Source organism: Crocuta crocuta, unplaced genomic scaffold (assembly GCF_008692635.1).
Source record: "Crocuta crocuta isolate KB4526 unplaced genomic scaffold, BGI_CrCroc_1.0 scaffold168, whole genome shotgun sequence".
Taxonomy (NCBI): Eukaryota; Metazoa; Chordata; class Mammalia; order Carnivora; family Hyaenidae; genus Crocuta; species Crocuta crocuta.
The window spans coordinates 1,135,253-1,151,873 of NW_027532591.1; the positions used below are offsets into that span (position 1 = coordinate 1,135,253).

Here is a 16,621-nt window from a genome sequence, read left to right on the forward strand (position 1 = left end):
CCCCCCCCCCACCCCCAACAGCAGCCCAGAAGTGATGACAGGGAGAAGTGACAGGGCTCCTTGGGAGCAGCTTCAACCAAGACTGATTGGAGTTGGTGAAAACTACCCAGCTCCCTCATCCCTCATGTGGGGTAATTCTGAGACGTGAGCACACTGGCTTCTCAAGTTTCCCCAGCATGATTAGGTTCTGCTTCTCCACAGTGGCAACTTGCTTGGTAACAAACATGTCATTGGCTGTCCCACCTTCCTCATCTCATTTCCCCATTTCCTTACTCTTACCTTGAGATCTCTTTTTAATTTTTTTTAATCTTTATTCATTTTTGAGAGACAGGGAGAGACAGAGTGCGAGCAGGGAGGGGCAGAGAGAGAGGGAGACACAGAATCTGAAGCAGGATCCAGGCTCTGAGCTGTCTGCACAGATTCCGATGTGGGGCTTGAACTCACCAACCGTGAGATCACGACTGGAGCCGAAGTCGGCCGATCAACCGACTGAACCACCCAGGTGCCCCAAGATCTCTTTAAATAAATCCATTGCACTTAAACCATTGTCTTAGGGTCTGTTTCTGGGGAACCTGAACCAAGACCATAACCTTTGACAGATCACTGAACTCCTCTGGAATCCTCAGTTTCCTCATCTGTAAAAAGAGTCTATATATTACTCAACCACCTCACAGGCTTGTAGGGAAGTTTGAAGGACATATTGCCTATGAAGGGTTTTGTACAGTTCTGTTCAAAATTTATAACAACAAAAAATTGGGAAGTGAGCAAAATGTCCAACAAGAAGGGAATGGGTAAATTAATTAGTTTTTATCTGAATGGAAGAATATTACATAATCAGTAAAAATTGATGTTTTCAAAGAATATTCAAAATACGGAGGATTGTACATGAAAATTATACATTACACAATCTGCTGGAAAGCTCAGTGGGGAAAATATATAAAACTATATGTATAAAATTATCTCAATTTTTAAAAATATATTAAAATACATTAGAAGTTATTTACCTCTTAGCAGTGGTGAGTTATTTTCTTTATGTTTTTTCCTATTTTTCAAATTTTAAAAATTTCTTTTTTTGAGTTCATTTATTTTGAGAGAGAGAGAAAGAGAGAGAGCATGAGCATGGGGAAGGAACAGAGGGAGAGACAATCCCAAGCAGGCTCCACGCTCAGCACAGAGCCAGACACAGGGCTCGATCTCACAACTGTGAGATCATGACCTGAGCCCAAATCAAGAGTCTGACACTTAACTGACTGAGGCACACAGATGCCCCTCAAATTTAAAAATTTTCTAAGTAGACAATGTTATCAGGACAAATGAAATGTTAATTACAGAAATTGATTTTAACTTCAAGATTTCAACTATAATAAAAAACAAAGATGCCTAAAAACAAAATATGTATAAAACTCAAACACTTTGTTTTTGTTTTCCTTTTTCCCAGTCAAATGCACTAGTTATTAAAAGGCAATTCAGCTTTGGTGCAGTATCAACATGGACTGTTAGTAAGAGTAAGGCTTTGCAACGGCCTAATGAGTGTTTAAATCTCAAGTCCTTTGAGTCAAAGCCTCAGGCTTCCAGGTCTTCCTGGGCTCTCCCCATTTTGATCCTGCTCTGAGAGTATTTTTCTTCACAATTTCAGTTCAGCTCTTCTCCTGGCTTCCACTTGTGCTGTAGAGTCTAAGCTGAAGTACAAGTTTGGGGCAACTCCATTAACAGACCAGCATCAATGACCTGTTTGGCCCCATTTGCTAGAGCCAGCTCTAGATTAATTTCTTATGAGGACTTCTTGCCTTACCTGGCCCTGCCCCATGTCGAGCACCCTTGCACACCAAACTCCATCTACACCCAACCTTCCACAACCTCCATTTATCCCCCACATCTGTAGGCAGAACTTATTCTTACAAAGGAGAAAATTGGTCCACCATCCATACATCTGTGCAACCATTTACCTAATCCTTCCATCTTTCCACTCAGCAAATAATCACTGAGTGTGCTACTCTGTGCAAGCACCGTGCTAGATTCTTGGGATGTGGAGTCAACTCAGACGCTGTCCCTACCCAACTCCCCAGCCGTGAGATAGCAAAGACAAGGTGTTCATGCCTCATTTGGCTCTCCTGGGCCCATGTGTAGCAGATGCTTGTACTTTCTTGTCCCACATCTCCTCAGCCCATCTGATTTCAGTGCAGCCATAGTGGACAGTTCTGTGCACTTGGCCAGCATTTCTTTTTTTAAGCTTATTTATTTTTGAGGGGAGTGATGGGGTGGAGAGAGAGGGAGACACAGAATTTGAAGCAGGCTCCAGGCTCTGAGCTGTCAGCACAGAGCCTGACACAGGGTTTGAACTAACCCCAGAAATGTGAGATCATGACCTGAGCCAAAGTCGGACGCTTAACCAACTGAGCCACCCAGGCGCCCCAAGGGGGTGTCATTTAACACCATTTCTAAGGTCCCTAGAGGGACTGGGTCCCCTTTCCCCTCACTGGTAATTAGCCTACTAACACACCCTTTACTGCATTCTCTCCCTGTTCTGTCTCATTTCGCCTTTTCCTTACTTCTGCTTCCAGGGATCAGCTGGCAAGTAAACTGCTTGTTCTCAGTTGCTTGTCCTAGTCTCTGCTTTTGGAAGAGCCCAAAACTAAGGCACCATGGTAGACATTGCTAATGAATATATGGATGAATAAACAATGATATTATAATGAGGGGGAAGGAGGACGCTGCTGGAGGTGGACAAATGACCACCAGCTGAGACCCCGTTACCCCACCATCCACTCATAATGATAGACCATAGCTTCCAAGTATTATGTGCCAGGGTGGTTGCTTGATTGACCACCTTAGAAATACTGAGCATACGAGTAATGTGAATGTGGCAAATAATAATAGCTATCCTTGAAGCCACACTTCCATTTGCTAGGGACTTTGTTCACATCATGTTATTTATTCTTCACAAACCTCCTGTGACCCAGGCATTAATTAATCCTATTTTATAAGTAAAGAAACTGAAGTTCATAGAGGTGGCTCAAGGTCACATGGTGGCGGAGCTGATCTCAGCTGGGTCTGTCAGAAACCAGAGTCTACACTCTTGTACCCACCTCTTTGCACAGGTCTATTACAACACCCAGTCGGGGTCCCAATATTCAAGTTGCTTGGCAAGCAGCTTAAAATGTACACCCTTGAAATCAGGGTGTGCCTTCTCCCTGGGTCTAGGGCCCCCACAGCAGGTCTGTGCAGTGAGTGTAGTAAATAATGCACAAGTCTGTTACTCACTGTTAACCAAGACTTAAGATAAAGCATTGCTTTATTTATTCTGTCTGGCAGCTCAAGCATGCTCCATGGTGTCTATTACACGGTGATGTTAATTAGGTCCGCAGCACTGCACCTTCTGTATGCAAGGTTCGCCGTGTCACCCGCTGGTCTCATCTCTCCAGAGGTGTCTGGTTCAGCATCAGGTCTGAGGGCAGAGAGAATCTTTGGGAAGCGGGCACCACCACCATGCCACTGAGCCAAGTATGAAAATGTAGTACCTAGATATCCTGCCTATAGCATCAGGCTCTAACAACTTGATGTGCTTTTCAAGGTTGCTATAAGACCATCTTTCAGGGTAGGCGATTGGAGGAGGACTCCCTAGAACCCCCAAATGGCAAAACTCCTCAGTGATCACCTACTCCAACAGGCTCATTTTATAGGGAAACTGAGGCTTAGAGAGGGAGAGGGACTTTTCTAAAGTTATGTAAGTGCTAATGGGCTGGAATTAGATATTTTTGCTCCCAGTTCTGGCTCTATCTAATGCATCATTTCGAAGTCCCTGCCGCTTGCCCTCCTCCCCTTCTACTGTATGTAGAATGGGTGCATCCAGAGGATGTTCAGGCGTTGTCGCCACTACAGCCACTTCCCCTGAAGTTCCTGAAGTGAATCCTGTGAATCAGGGGAGTAATCAGTCTTTTTTTCTTTTGTTTTTTTAAAGTAGGCTTCATACCCATCATGGAGCCCAATGTGGGGCTTGAACTCAAGACCCTGAGCTCAAGGCCTGGGCTGAGATCAAGAGTCAGACACTTAACTGACTGAACCACCCAGGCTCCCCAGAAATCTTTCTTTTATTCCATTCCAGAGATAAGATTCAGGCTCAGAGGGCAAAGATGACAGCAGCTAAGTGGGGCTTGAATCCACGTTTCTGGGTTAACACTCTTTCTAACAAACCACTCAGCCTGCCCAAGGGTCAATGAATGAATGGACAAAAGAATGAAAGAATGAATGTTAAACTTCCCTAAAGAGTGAATTTAGGCACACACGATGAGCCAGGCTTAATGTAGCAAAGTTCCCAATCCTGTATATTTGCATTTCAACCAAGTCAGCGTGCCCAGCCCCCTGGAGCTGATCCATGGGCCAGAGCGATGAAGTGTTTATTTCACAGCTGTGGACCCTCCACTCGGACCACCACTCAGTGCTCAGCTTTGCTTAGAGCAGGCCCTCAGTGAGTGTATTTAAAACTGAACAGAAATGAGCATGCTGGAGCCACAGCATTCAGCTCTCCAGGAGAAATGTGGAGAGGTGCTGGGGGAGTTAAGGGAGCAGCCTCTCTCTTCCTAACACCGCATCACACCAGGGTTGTTTTGTTTTGTTTACCTTTAATCAAGGCTGGCCTGAAGAAGGAGAGAGAGAGAAACAGGGACACCAAGGCTGAGATACAGGCAAGAGATCTAAACAGGAGCTCACCTACTGACAGGGTCAGGCAAAGGGCTCTTGGCAAGCCTCCCACCCTGGGGACTGGCCTGGCTGGGATCCACATCAGCCTTCACTGGGATTGGGAAGGGAGGTGGCCTTGACATCCTGCTGGGCGCAGTCCCAGGGAGGCTGGGCCTAGGGGGTGACCCATTAATATGACTGAAATGTTGAGACATTAGACAGAATTTCAAACAGAAACTTAACCTAGGACCTCTGAGTAGGAGTTGATGTAAAAATGTGCTTAGAATCTGCAATGATATGTCACTCATACTCAGTAAAGCACACATAAACATTCACAACTATGAAAAAACCATGCATTTTCATACCCAGACATAAAAAATTTACTTATAAAAGCTGTACACACAATATAAATATACAAGTGTACACACACACACACACACACACACACACACACTCAAATCCTACCTAATTGGTTTCTCTCTTTCACCTCTCCCAGCCTCTCTCCATCCCTCTTTTTCCTTTTTCTCTTTCCCATGGATGCCCTTAGCCTTAAAGTCTGAAGCTTCCTCTATGGGCCTGTAGGCTAGGTTTATTCCACTTTGCCCAGACATGTCAGGGTTTGCCCTTATTTACTAAGTTCTGGAGGAAGGGAGAGAGGGAGGCCATCAGCCTTACAGAAATGTTCTGCTCAGAGCAGCCACCCTCAGCTTCATTTCCAGCAGCAGCAGCAGCAGCATACCACAAACTCTCACTGAAAGGTTACTCTCTGACTGGCCTTGTGCTCAGCCCTGGGACCTGAGCAATGAGTAAGATCCCAAGAACTGTGCAAAGTTGGGCTGGGAAGATAGAGCTGATACACAAGAAATGTGAAATACAAAGCTATTACTAAGTGCCAGATGAGATGTTTAGACAATAGTTCTCTAGCAGCTCAGAGGAAGAGTTATCTATGAGGGCTAGAAGCTCAGGGAGGACTTCCTGGAGGAGGGGCCTTGAAGGACAGGTAGGTATCAGGGCAGCAGACGAACGGGAAGTGACTGGCAAACATAAGATGTTTAAGAAGTTTTGTTGGATGAATGAATGGTAGGATGATCTAGGTCAAAGGCAAGGCATAGACCAAGTGGGAAATTTTATGAGGTCTCAGTTCTTAGAAGGGGAGAAAATACTGGGAAATGTTTTTTCAAAATATTGTACTTTCTCGTTCATCCTGTCTGGATCCTCACAATACGCAGGGGGTAGGTTGGTTGAGGACTATGCCCCCATAACAAAGAGTACGAAGCTGAAAGTGCTTGGAGCTCTGAGAGTAACTCAAGACAGGGCAAGACATTTAGGTAATGTCACCCGGCCAGGCAGTATCAGAGCTGGGAGCAGAATCTGGTTTCCTAATGGCTATGTCTTTCAAGCCTTCTGGCTTTACAGTTTGAGTTCTGGGGGTGGGCAGTGGGCTGGGGTGGAGGAAGAGAAAGCCTTTGGGATATTTAGAAGGAAAAATCCTTGTTGCTGGTGATGAGCACCTACTTTTTAATGCAGGAACAGGGCCAGGGATGTGCTCACAGAGGGGCTAGGCCTCCTTTCTACTACTCCAGGCCGACCTCCTGGCAAAACCTCTCTCCTGCCATTACAAGTCCAAGGGTAGCTCCCGCTCTGCCTGTTAAGATACTTTGGCAGTTGTTTCAAAGGAAGAGACTCTGGCCTGGAGGCCGTACAGCGACACGCAGCTACAGAGGAGATTGCTAGAGCCAGGCTCAGAGGGATACGGCAAAAGAAGGCCATGACGAGAACCCACATGAACCGGTGCACTCCCGGAGGCTTTTAATAAACCAATGTTTTTCATAATTAAATATTTATGGTCTTGTCAGTCTTGACACAGTACACGAGGAGGTGGAGAGAAAGTGGAAAGAACAGAAGCACCGGAGTCTGGTGACATCCAGGCTCCGCCACGTCAGCTCTGCAGCTTCGGCCAGATTCCTTCACCTCCTAAGCCTCTTCAGGGGGGTGTTGTTGAGACCGTGGAAGACAAAGCAGCCGTGCAGGGCCCGGCACTAAGCGGGTGGCACTCGGTGGCAGAGCAGCGGCAGCAGGAGCGCTGGTAGTAGATCGGCCATGGCAGTAGTAGCCCTGGTGGTGGTGGTAATCATCGTCGTCCTAGGAGTAGTAGTAGTAGGCTAACAAGAACAGTAGTAGCAGTAGCAGTAGTAGAAGCAGCAGCACCAATAGTAGTAACAGCAGCAGTAGTGGTGGTGGTAGTAGTAGTAGATGGTGGTAGTAGCAGATGGTGGTAGTGGTAGATGGTGGTAGTGGTAGATGGTGGTAGTAGCAGTAGCAGCAGCAGCAGTAGTGGTGGTGGTAGTAGTAGTAGATGGTGGTAGTGGTAGATGGTGGTAGTGGTAGATGGCGGTAGTAGCAGTAGCAGCAGCAGCAGTAGTGGTGGTGGTAGTAGTAGCAGATGGTGGTAGTGGTAGATGGTGGTGGTAGTGGTAGCAGCAGCAGCAGCAGCAGCAGCAACAACAATAGTTGTTTTTACTGCTATAAGAAAAGATGGTCCAATTGTCTTGAGCTCCAATAAAAAATTTGGCCGTCAAGAAAGAACTAGAGATGAAGTAATTCTGTTTCCTCCAGCTCCCCACAGCGAGTGTGGCCTTGAAGACTGTCCAGGACTCCAGGCCCAAAGCACTCACTCCACCACACCACGCCACCCTTCATGACGAGTTGGAACTTCATTCCGCAGGTAAAGGGAGCCACGGAGGAAGTCTGAGCAGCTGAATGTCTCCGAGAGCTTTGGGAAGAGGGGTCTGTAATCAGGATCCAGTTATTAGGATAAGCTCAGGATGGTGTTTTGGATTTGAGACTCGTTCTTTCTTTTATTCTGCTACACTCACTGAGTGCGTCTGACGTGTCTGGAGCTGTAGTAGGCGCTATGAGAGGTACAGAGAGGAGAAAAACCCCATCTCTGCTCTCAAAGAAATGAAACCATACTGGAGAGATGACAGTCCTGGCAGTGGAATAACTGATAAATAGATAAGTAAGTGCTGAGGACACAAGGAAAGGAAGCACTTAATTACAACTGATGAGACTGGGATTGGATGCCACAGAGCTGAATGATGAGAAGCATTTTCTTTAGTTGAGAAGAGTAGAAATGGTGGCTGGATCTGAGAGACACTGAGCAGACTGAACCATCAGGATGCGCCACCTCATCAGAAGGGAGGTTGAAAGACACAAAAGCAGGATGACATCCAGGTTCCTGACTTAGACAATTGATTTGAAAGAGGTGCCACAAATGCGGGGTCATATTTTACAGAGATCCCGTCAGCACCTCTGGCGAGAGAGCGAGGGGGTTAGCAGGACAGCATGTGGAGGCAGGGCGGGGAAGGAGGGGCTGTGGCAGCAATCCAGGTAGGATGCGACGGTGGGAGTGAACGGGAGGGAGAGCAAGGAAAGGGAGAGGAAGGAAGATGCACAGCAAGCCTGCCAGAAGTACTTCTCCGTTTTAATGGTGAGGAAAGTAACCTGCTTTGAATGATGCACAAGGCAAAAATAGCACGTGGTGGAGCTGAGGTTAAACCTCAAGTCTAGGGACTCCAGAGTCCCTTCTTTCCGCTGCTTGCAGGCAGACGTATAGTGGGGGCAGAAGCAATGGGCTTTGGGGACCGGCTGACTGCGTGGGGAGAGGAAAAGAAGGGGGTTAAGCCCATGGCAAGGCTTCGGGCCAGGGTGACTAGGTGGAAAAAGAAGACATTAACCCAGACAGACGATGCCAGGGAGAGAAGCAGATTTGCACTGAAGATTGACATAAGGTCGGCCCAAAATAGATCCCAGGTCTTTGGGGACAAGCCAAGTTTGAGCATCAAGGAGCTAGAAAAGGCATCACGAGGACAACTTTGTGAACTGGCCAGGCTTAGTGCTGAGGTTTGGGGTTGAACCACAGGACAGAGAGGTGTGGCAGAGATGGGCTCCCGCCTCGGCGTGGTCCTGGTTATTTCCCAGCTGTGGGACCACAGGCAAGGGACTTTACTACACTGATCTGTTTCTTCATCTGCAAGATGGGGAGTAACGCCGGGAGCTGGGTGACAGTGGGAAGAGCTGACAGAGGGAGAGAGCTCAGGGAGGCCCAAGTCGCAGCCAGCACAGCACGTGGGCGTGTGAACTTCAGAGACCATCCCTGAGAAGATGCATGCTAATCACAGACAACACAGAAAGGGTGTCTAATAAATGCTGCTAAGATTCTTTTGTTATTGTAATAAAATGTTATGTCACAGAACCTATACTCCTTTCTCTTTTTAGCCTTGTCAGTCCTGCCTCAATTCAGGTTTGGGACCATGGTGCCCAACACTATATTCCCCTCTGTTCAGAGCCCCAACTTTCCTCTTCCTCATGGGTCCAGGGCCACTACTTCACTCCCAACGTTTTTCATTCCACCCTCAGTGAGCACAGCCCCTGCCGCATGATCCATGTTAATGCTGAAGCCACAGTGATGAGTAAGACCTAGGTCCCTGGCCTCACACTGATCCCTCAGTGTGACTGTCACTTTTCCGGACACTTCTCTCACCCCTGTCCTCTACTCAGGAAGAGTTGTTACCCCTGTCTGCGCTTTATTGGAGCATAAATAAAATTTTTGGCTCCAAGACAACGTGTTCTCAACCTTAGCAAGCAAGTAAGAGGTGAATAGGGGTGGAGGTGATTTGGGGAAAGAGTTCTACTCTATGCCAGGTATTTTATAGATGTTATGACAGTTTTTAGACAACTTTCACTGAGGTATAATTGATATATGAAAACTGCACAAATTTAATGTATACTATTTGATGAGTTTGGACATATGTAAGCACCCGTGATACCAGCCACAATCAAGGTAAATGGACATGTCCATCACCTCCAGAAGTTTCCTTGTGCCTCTTTCTTGTCATTGTTGTTTGTTTTTGTTGTTGTTACTGTTGCTGTGAGAACTTCACATGAGCTCTACTGTCTTAACAAACATCTAGGTGTTATTAATTACAGGCATTCTGTTGTACATAGATTTTATTATATTAATCCTCACAATAACTATGGGAGGTAGATTATCCTTCCCAGGGCTTAAAGAGGTTAAATTCTTTGCCCAAAGCCATACAGCTAGTTAACAGAGAGCTGGGATTCACATTTCAGTTTATCTGAGTTTTTAAACCCAGGCTGCTCTTAGGATGTTATAATGTCTCCCTTCTGTTTGCTCTGGTGCCCCTCTTGGCTGAGCCAAGCCATGAAAAGGATCTCTACTCTTGGTGCCCTTAAAATGCTCTGGAGGCAGGACTCAGGGGAAGAATTCTGAACAACAAGTTGGGGGACACTGCAGGCTCAGCTCACACACTCTAGAAGGGAGATCATCTGCATGGGGTTAGTAACCCAGGGGGTGCCAGGATGGGTCCTGCGATAACTACCTAGCTGAGCTTCTAGAAGCCCTGGGAGATATGGAAGCCTCTGCATGTCAAGTGATAAATGGGCCACTTGCCCCAACCCTACCCTATTAGAGTGTCCAGCACGAACTCAGGTAGGTGTGAGTGAGAGACAGGAGGAAGACAAGGTTTCAACAACAGGTGCTAAAAAGTCCTGAAATCCTTACTCATACACCCAACCTAAAAATTACGTGTTCTCTGCTTCTCTCCCCTTCTCTGCTACCTCTAGGTGATGCCATTGTTCACTTGTTATTCTGCTTCTACCTGTTCTTCTGTTTTGACCTGATTTTTACTAGAGACCAATAGAGAAGGCCCAGTGTAGAGCAGTGGAAAGGGAGCTGGGTTTGAATTCAGATTCTCACCAGCCAGATGAATGCCAACAAAGGATTTTACTTTTAGGAGTCTCAATTTTCTTACCCGGGGAAAGTAAAAAATGATATGTCAAGGGGCTGTTGGGAATATTAAATAAGGCAACGGATGCAAAGGCATCTAGCACAATGTTTGACACACAACAAATGCCCAATCAATACTCAGCAGGTATATGAACTAAGGCTCAATGAATGTTAATAACTCCAGACCTGCATGTTGGCATTACTCTTACTACTTAGGAAAGTGAGCCAGAGTCCTCTTAGGTAGGTCTCAGGTGTGGCATTTATCATGGGAAAGGATACAGGCTCATCCCATGCTCCTGCCCCAAAGGCAACTGGGAAATCTCTCAGCTAAAGGTCCCCTGCTGCCACAGGCATTGTCATCAGAGGTAGGTGACTCCACATCTGCTGTGGGCGTCTCCACAAAGAATCTGGGTGGCCTCTGGCTTGCCTACCATAGCTTTTGAAGGTAAATAGGCCGTTAGTCCTGTCTCTGAGCCTCTGGACTAGAGGAGAACAAAGTTGTCACTGTTTACAGAAAAATGTGTGAGGGCCAGGTAGAAGACCAGTATGTCTCTCCTTCTCCACCCTTCCTTTTGGCAGTTATCTCACTTTCCTCAAAACACTGGGTTGGTAGCCCTTTCTACCTGCTTGAGTCTCTGTGCAGAGATGAGGGTGGGCGGGCAGGAAGAGAGGCTGGAGCGCCCCCTGCTGGGGCTGGGGCTTCTAGTAGCTTCTGGCTGATTCACCTGGCCAGGTTGGTGCTGTCTACCATCTGCATGCTGAAAACCTTCCTCACTAACTTGAGACCATAGGTGTGACTTGGTCCAAGAAAGCTAGGGAGTTGCTGAACAGGCCAAGGTCACAGGGAGGTCTACTGGCAACCCCTGGTCTCTTGGATAGCCCTTTCCTCTCTGCTCCGCCAATGGAAAGAAGCAGTAGTCCTATTGCAAACATATCCTGCAGTCTGCCTCATAGCTATGAGGCATTTTTCCCTCTTAAGGAATTCTAAATGTCTGCAGGGTCCATATGCTGTAATTCAGAGACATTTAGTGTCATTTGTTCTGCATTAAATGATACTTTTTTATACTGTAAACTCCATTCTCTGACATCAAGAATGTAACCACCTGCTTCATGCCGTCCCCTTCCAGAGTTAGACACCAGGAGATGATGCCGCAGAGAATCCGACATCCTCTTAGGGAAGGAGCCCCCTCCATTTCCTCCATGACAGATGTTCATTCAGACTGTTTGCATACATCTGGTGATGGGGAGCTCACTGTCTCCCCACGAAGCCCATCCAATGGCTGGAAACTATTTACTGGAAACTTTTCCTCATTGAGCTGACATCCGTCTTAAGGAGACTACCTCCCTGGATTTGGTTCTTACCTTTGGCAACACAGAACACGTTTGTTTCTTTTGGACAAAAAGAATGTCCAAGATGTTCTTTCGGCTTTTTAAACATTGTGATCTCATTTTCCTACTTCCACCCCCTCTTATTTTTCATCTCAGGGATAAACAGCTCATCTCTTTCTCTGTTTCCAATGGGAAATTATTTGCACACATCTCATCAAGATGTGATCTTGGTCACACCCCAAACAATACAGCTGTCATTCGTTGAGCACCCTTGCTGACATTTCCCAGACCTCAGCTTGTTAAACCTACATAACAACTGTAATGAGGCTGGTCTTACTATTACCATCTTGCAGGTGAGGAAACTAAAATTCAGATGGATAAAATAACTTGCCCAAGATCACACAGACAGAAACAGGATTTGGATGCAGAGTTAGAACCCAGAGTTGCCTGGCTCCAAGTTTTTGCTTTTAACCTACCAGCCTACCTGGGTTATGAGGCCTGTGATCCAATACATGAATGCAGTTTTTTTTTTTTTTTAAAGAATGACGGTTTTTTTGTTTGTTTNGTTTTTAAAAAGCGGGGCCTAACTATGGTCACAACGTTATGGGAACAGTCTGACCAGGAAAAATAGATCTGCACCGTCACCGTGCCTGCTTTCTGCAGCCTGCCTCTGTTCATGCTATCTCAGGAGATGCTGTCGTTTCTGAAAGACCTTCCGTGCTCTTGGCTCACATTGAGCTGGTTGTACTCAACTAAACTCCCCAGGACTCTGACACAGGAGCTGCTGGAAAGTCAAGTCTTGACTGCTCACCCTCATCCTGATGACAGAGACCCTGACAGCACAGTGCGAGTTACATCAAATTTGGGTTGGCTCGCTGGTTCTTGCGGGAGTGGAAGACCTAAAGGGAAGGGCACCAAGAACGTTCAGAGGAACAGAAGAGCTGCATAAACCACTTTATTTGTGTTCCTCTGGACAATAGGAACCCAGAGGAGAAGCTGTATATACAACACAACATTTGTAGCCAACTAACATATGGTTCTTTGTTATCATTTCTGAAAACCAATAAACAAAGAGAGAATAAGCTTTGCTTTCAATTTTTGCAACAAACTTCAAAAATCTCCATCCCAAAGCAAAAGAATGCTTAACTGGAGCTTTGTGCTAAAGGCCCCCTCTACCTCGAGCCTCCCTTCCTCTCCCTATCTCCAAATCCTCATTTCCGGGAGGTCATTTTAATTAGCAGGCTGTCATGGTGACTCAGCCTGCTGCTTCACAGACGGAAAGGGAGCAGGCTCCCCTGGACCCATTCATCATACAAAGGCACTTTACTCTTTAGAAAAATGCACAAGATTTAGCTTTCCCACCTTGGGGATCGCTACCGCTGCTGTTTTATTTTATCAGCCCCTTGCCTCGGGGGGCACTCTCTTGTCTTTCACATCTCCTTTACCTGGCAATCTGCCTTCCCCCATCGCAGGGTATCCATGCCCACCTCTTCAGTGGCTGGGTGTGACACTGGAATCTAGCGATCGGGACCGATCGGGACCAGGACAGACCTTTTGGAAGCAGTGACCAATGCTTTTTTGTCTTTGGAGCTAAAGTTTCAGTCAAACTCCCCAGGTCATTGGGAAATGCATGCAGCTCATAGACACAGTGATAATATGCCTCGGACCACTGTGATTTCAAAACTTCTGTCCCATTGTTCCCGACAGCACATGGTGTTGTATGTGTTGCTGATGTTGTTTTGGATCAGTGCGTTTGGACAGTGCATTTCTAAAACTGTAAACCACCGTCACCTAGTCTCAAAGTAGCTCTACAACTTTAAAAGGTAAAAGGGGCTTCAAAAAGCACTGACCTGAGATGTGCCAAACCTCTAAAAAAGGGGTGGGTAGCTTTTCCTCTTCCTGTGAGGATCTCTGTGTTGTGGAAAAAGCATCTGTACTTGCTTGGTTCGAGCTTCCTATTTTGTTCCCGAGCCTTACGCTGAAGTCCCACAATTGATTTTCCATTGGTAAAAGGGAAAATTGACAATGACATTTCTCATTTTTTCCTTCCCTTTCACTAGCTTCTTTGTTACCCCACACCCTTACTTTGGACACTAGAGAAGGGTGATTGATTCCGTGCCCCAGCAGAAAAAGCATGCTCCTGCCCCCGCAAGCCCTCCCTGGACTCCGTGTCCTTAAACAGAGTTTGAAGGGCCCTTGTGGTTCACTGAGCTCTTCTTGTCCCCTTTGCCGTTAGGGTGGTTCCTGGCCGGGCCCCGCGGGAGGGGGTACTTGTAGGGAGGGGGCTTTTCTTTCCTGCAAAGGGGAGATAACAGAGAGAGAAAAGAAAGACAGCACATATATACACACTGGATTGAAATCATTTCTGTGTGTGTCTATCTCCCCCACTGAACTGTGACCTGGGAGCAGTGGCTTGTCTTCCTCTTCTCTGTGTCCCTGACACCCAGCCCAGGGCCTGGTTCAAAGCAGGCATCAACATGCAACAAATGACTGCTAGGTGGATGGATGGATGGATACTTTGTATCATTCTGGTTCTAGAGAAACTGATCACAGCTCCAACTCTTCCACATTTCCACCTTGATTCTAATTCATTCTATCCAATTCACAATGAGATGGGGATGGACACACAGAAGACCTGGGTGAGCCTGGGACCTCATCCCCCTTCGTAACCATCGTGGGCTCCAGAGTCACCTTTATATTCCTCAGAACAGCCTAATAATGGCATTTTGAGGGGAGTCTGTCTCCCCCACAAGCTTGGGTGATCTTGTAAGGTGGAGATGTGTCTGGTTCATCTTTGAGTCTCAGGACTGAGTACCCAATGCAGTATCCTTACTACTACTCTTCAGTACCTGCCTTCTCTCTGTTAGGCTCACCTGCTAGACTCCAAGCTCCTTTGCAGACAAAAGACAAGCTCCTTTTGTATTTTCCCTCACATGGGACCTTGTTTGTTTTGTTGACTGATAAATTGATGTGCCATTCATTCATGTGTTGGACTAAGATTTGTTTGCAAAGGAAAGGGTAGGCTTTAGATCCAGAAAGAACTCACCAGAGTTCCTAGGTCAGCTATGTGACCTTGGGATGTGAGAGATGTGACCTTGGGAGAGTTATTTAACCTCTCTGGGCTTTATTTGTAAAATGGGGATAAAATATTCCCATCTTGCAGGGCTGTTGTGAGGTGAAATAATAGGAGTAAATGCACCTAAAGCAGTCTCCCTTTGTCTGCTGTAACTGACAAAGTCATGGTGCTGGATATTAGGTACGGTCCCATGGTCTCCAGAGATGACAAAGATGAGTCAGACATTGATGCTGTCTGTCATCAAGCTGCTTACAATTTAGCAGAGGAGAGAGTTGCACAAAATAACTACATAAAATAATAAGAATTACAAAGCACGATAGAAAGTGGCAAACGCCATATGCAGGGAATCTCTCTTGGGCTGTTTGAATTAGGACTGAAGAAGCAACTTCTTGGAGCCCATCATGCTCTGACCTTGGAGTACCCATTTTCCTTCACTGTTGAGGGGTCATGACTAAGGTAAAAATGTAAAAGGTGGCAGCACACAACAGGGACACCTTGCCCTAACATCTCTTCCCAACCAGGAGGCTTCGCTGCTGGAAATTCCACTTGCTGTAGGACCCAGCTAGCCTGGCAAAGCTGTCTAGCATGGGTGAGATACACTTAGACTTCAGGACCCATCTACAGCCTAGAGCACACACTTTTAATGTTGTTTACAGGCAGTGAGATCCTGAAGTCCCCTCCTTTCTTTTTGTCTTCTGTTTCGTAATTTCTAAAATAGGGAGAAGAGCCCATGTCTTTCTGCCTCATAGACTCTGGTAAATAGGCATTAGGGGAGAGCTTTGCAGATTATAGGGTACCATTCATATGTCATTGAGGGGTGTGGTTCTTAACACCAACAGCAGCATGGGAAGTAAGGTGGGTATATTTTCATGGGGGTAAAGGAGGGCACGCTTCCCCTAGAGAGACAAGCCCAGTACAATCACAAGTGGGGCAGCCCTAGGTAGATGGTGGCATGGGAGCAGTGTGAATGTGCAAATGACTGGTAAAGAGATTCTGTAAGTAAAGATGGGGGCAAAGAGAGAGAAAAGGCATTGGAAGAGAAATACCCCAACACCGGGCCTCTGTTCCTCTTCCTATAATGCCTTCCTCCACCTCTCCAGACTCACTTGGAAAGCTGACTTCCCAGAAAATAACCTTCTCCTTCCTCAAGACTTCTGCAGTACTTTGTGCCTCACCCTCAGCAAACCATTTTCTAGGCAGTTCTCTGCCTATCTGTTTTTCTCACTAGATTGTGAATTGAATGCATTTGCCTTTTCTCTAGAATTCCCGAGCAAAGTTCAGGCTGGGCATGGATTAGGAGCTTGAGGAGTATTGGATGAATAAAAATGAACGTTTGATCTTATCCTTACCATCTCCATTGCTCTAAACATAAGAATGTCATTGCCTCAGAATGTGTCTTTTTTAGGCCCTGCTTCCTGCCTTCCACTCTGTCTCCAACATGGAATACCTTCTCTCCATTTTCTGTTTCACCCATTTAAGATCTACATGTCCTTTAAAACCAGGTTCAAAACCCACTTCCTCCCTGAAGCCTCCTTGGGATAGTCCTGCTGGCTGTAAATGCTGGCCAGATGGGAGGGGAATTTCTGGTTGGGTGTCACTGTTCTTTCCTAAAACATGAAGGGGTTGAAGTCAATAATTCCTAGGGGCTTCATCAGTTTTGGCATTCTATAATTCATATATTTGGGGCTTATTTAAGGTTTACTCCCTGCTATGCTGTGCACTGTGCACTA

The 16,621-nt window shown here is 46.4% G+C and overlaps 1 protein-coding gene and 1 long non-coding RNA gene across 8 annotated transcripts in view; one reads left to right on the forward strand and one right to left on the reverse strand.

Moving 5' to 3' along the window:
• Positions 1-523, forward strand: part of LOC144244423 (uncharacterized) — a 3,653-nt gene extending 3,130 nt beyond the window's left edge. For 2 of the 3 annotated variants that reach the window (XR_013338941.1, XR_013338944.1), the window contains exon 5: positions 332-523. This is a non-coding gene — a long non-coding RNA (uncharacterized LOC144244423). Of the gene's footprint in view, positions 1-325 lie in introns of all 3 variants that reach the window. The other variant, XR_013338942.1, reaches the window with a different exon arrangement.
• Positions 524-3,257: 2,734 nt separating this feature from the next.
• Positions 3,258-16,621, reverse strand: part of AGBL4 (AGBL carboxypeptidase 4) — a 1,406,556-nt gene continuing 1,393,192 nt past the window's right edge. For 2 of the 5 annotated variants that reach the window (XM_077779725.1, XM_077779715.1), the window contains one exon: positions 13,723-14,110. In XM_077779725.1, the coding sequence (XP_077635851.1) occupies positions 13,990-14,110 (121 nt within the window). In that variant the 3' untranslated portion in view covers positions 13,723-13,989. Of the gene's footprint in view, positions 3,446-12,626; positions 12,715-12,760; positions 14,111-16,621 lie in introns of those variants that run through there. The other 3 variants (XM_077779717.1, XM_077779716.1, XM_077779714.1) reach the window with 3 other exon arrangements.